Genomic DNA, 936 nt, shown 5'->3' with positions numbered 1-936 from the left:
GGAGACCCCGCCCCTCCCGCCCAAACCCCTCCCACTCATACCTCCAACGCCTACTCCTCTTCTCACCCCATACCCAAGTCACCCAAGTCATCCAATTTGCCCAGGTCACCCAAGTCATCCAAGTCACCCAAGTCATCCAAGCTGCCCAAGTCACCTAAGTCACCCAAGTCATCCAACCGTGTCCAGGAACACCTGCCACATAACTGCCAACCTTTGTCAAATAGACTCTCCACACCCAGCCAACAACCCTCTCCGAGTCGTCACCATTCCCCTAGTCGTCACACAGCACCAGGGGGCTATTCCTCCCCCAACTGTTATTCCTCCTCCCACCAATTCTCCCCCCAGTATCAGCAGCCCTCCTCCTCCTCCACTCAATGTCAGCTGCGTAGGCCCCGAGGCCGGTCTCAGGCTCCTGACTCAGAGCGATGGGGGACAGGCAGGGAATCCCATGAGGTCTACCTACGACCCTCTCCCTCCTCCCCTCTCCTCACCCAGCCACCTCCCTCGCCCTCTGACATGAAGTATAGCCCCATCAGTACCCGATCCCTGCCTCCGCTGCCCTAACCAGGAACCCTGGCCTCCATCCATCCATCCATCCATTCATCCATGCACCCAAGCATACATACATACATACATACATACATACATACATACATACATACATACATACACATGCTGTATACCTGACAAAAGACTCATCCATTAGTGACCCCTCATCCCAACATTCATTTGTTTATACACTTTCCTCTATCATTCACCTACTCATCCATCCATCATCCATGCATCCCCTGCCTTACCATGTCTCTCCACCATGAAGAACAGAGCGCCTGGTCCTTCTCACAGGTGCCAGCCAACTGGACTGATTCAGAAAGACGACCTGCATGCACCAAAACACACGAGACACACACACACACACACACACACACACACACACAC

At 53.7% G+C, this 936-nt stretch overlaps 1 protein-coding gene across 1 annotated transcript in view; it reads left to right on the top strand.

The window, feature by feature from the left end:
• cspg5b (chondroitin sulfate proteoglycan 5b) overlaps nucleotides 1-564 on the top strand; it is a 16,252-nt gene extending 15,688 nt beyond the window's left edge. Inside the window, 1 exon segment of the mRNA XM_056297976.1 lies at nucleotides 1-564. This exon segment is cut by the window's left edge and continues 111 nt beyond it. Coding sequence (XP_056153951.1) covers nucleotides 1-564 — 564 coding nt within the window.
• The last annotated feature ends 372 nt before the right edge of the window (nucleotides 565-936 follow it).

The sequence above is a fragment of the Lampris incognitus genome, chromosome 18, assembly GCF_029633865.1.
Source record: "Lampris incognitus isolate fLamInc1 chromosome 18, fLamInc1.hap2, whole genome shotgun sequence".
Classification (NCBI taxonomy): domain Eukaryota; kingdom Metazoa; phylum Chordata; class Actinopteri; order Lampriformes; family Lampridae; genus Lampris; species Lampris incognitus.
The sequence above is the reverse complement of the archived record's forward strand: the minus strand, read 5'-3'. Positions and strand labels throughout refer to the sequence as shown.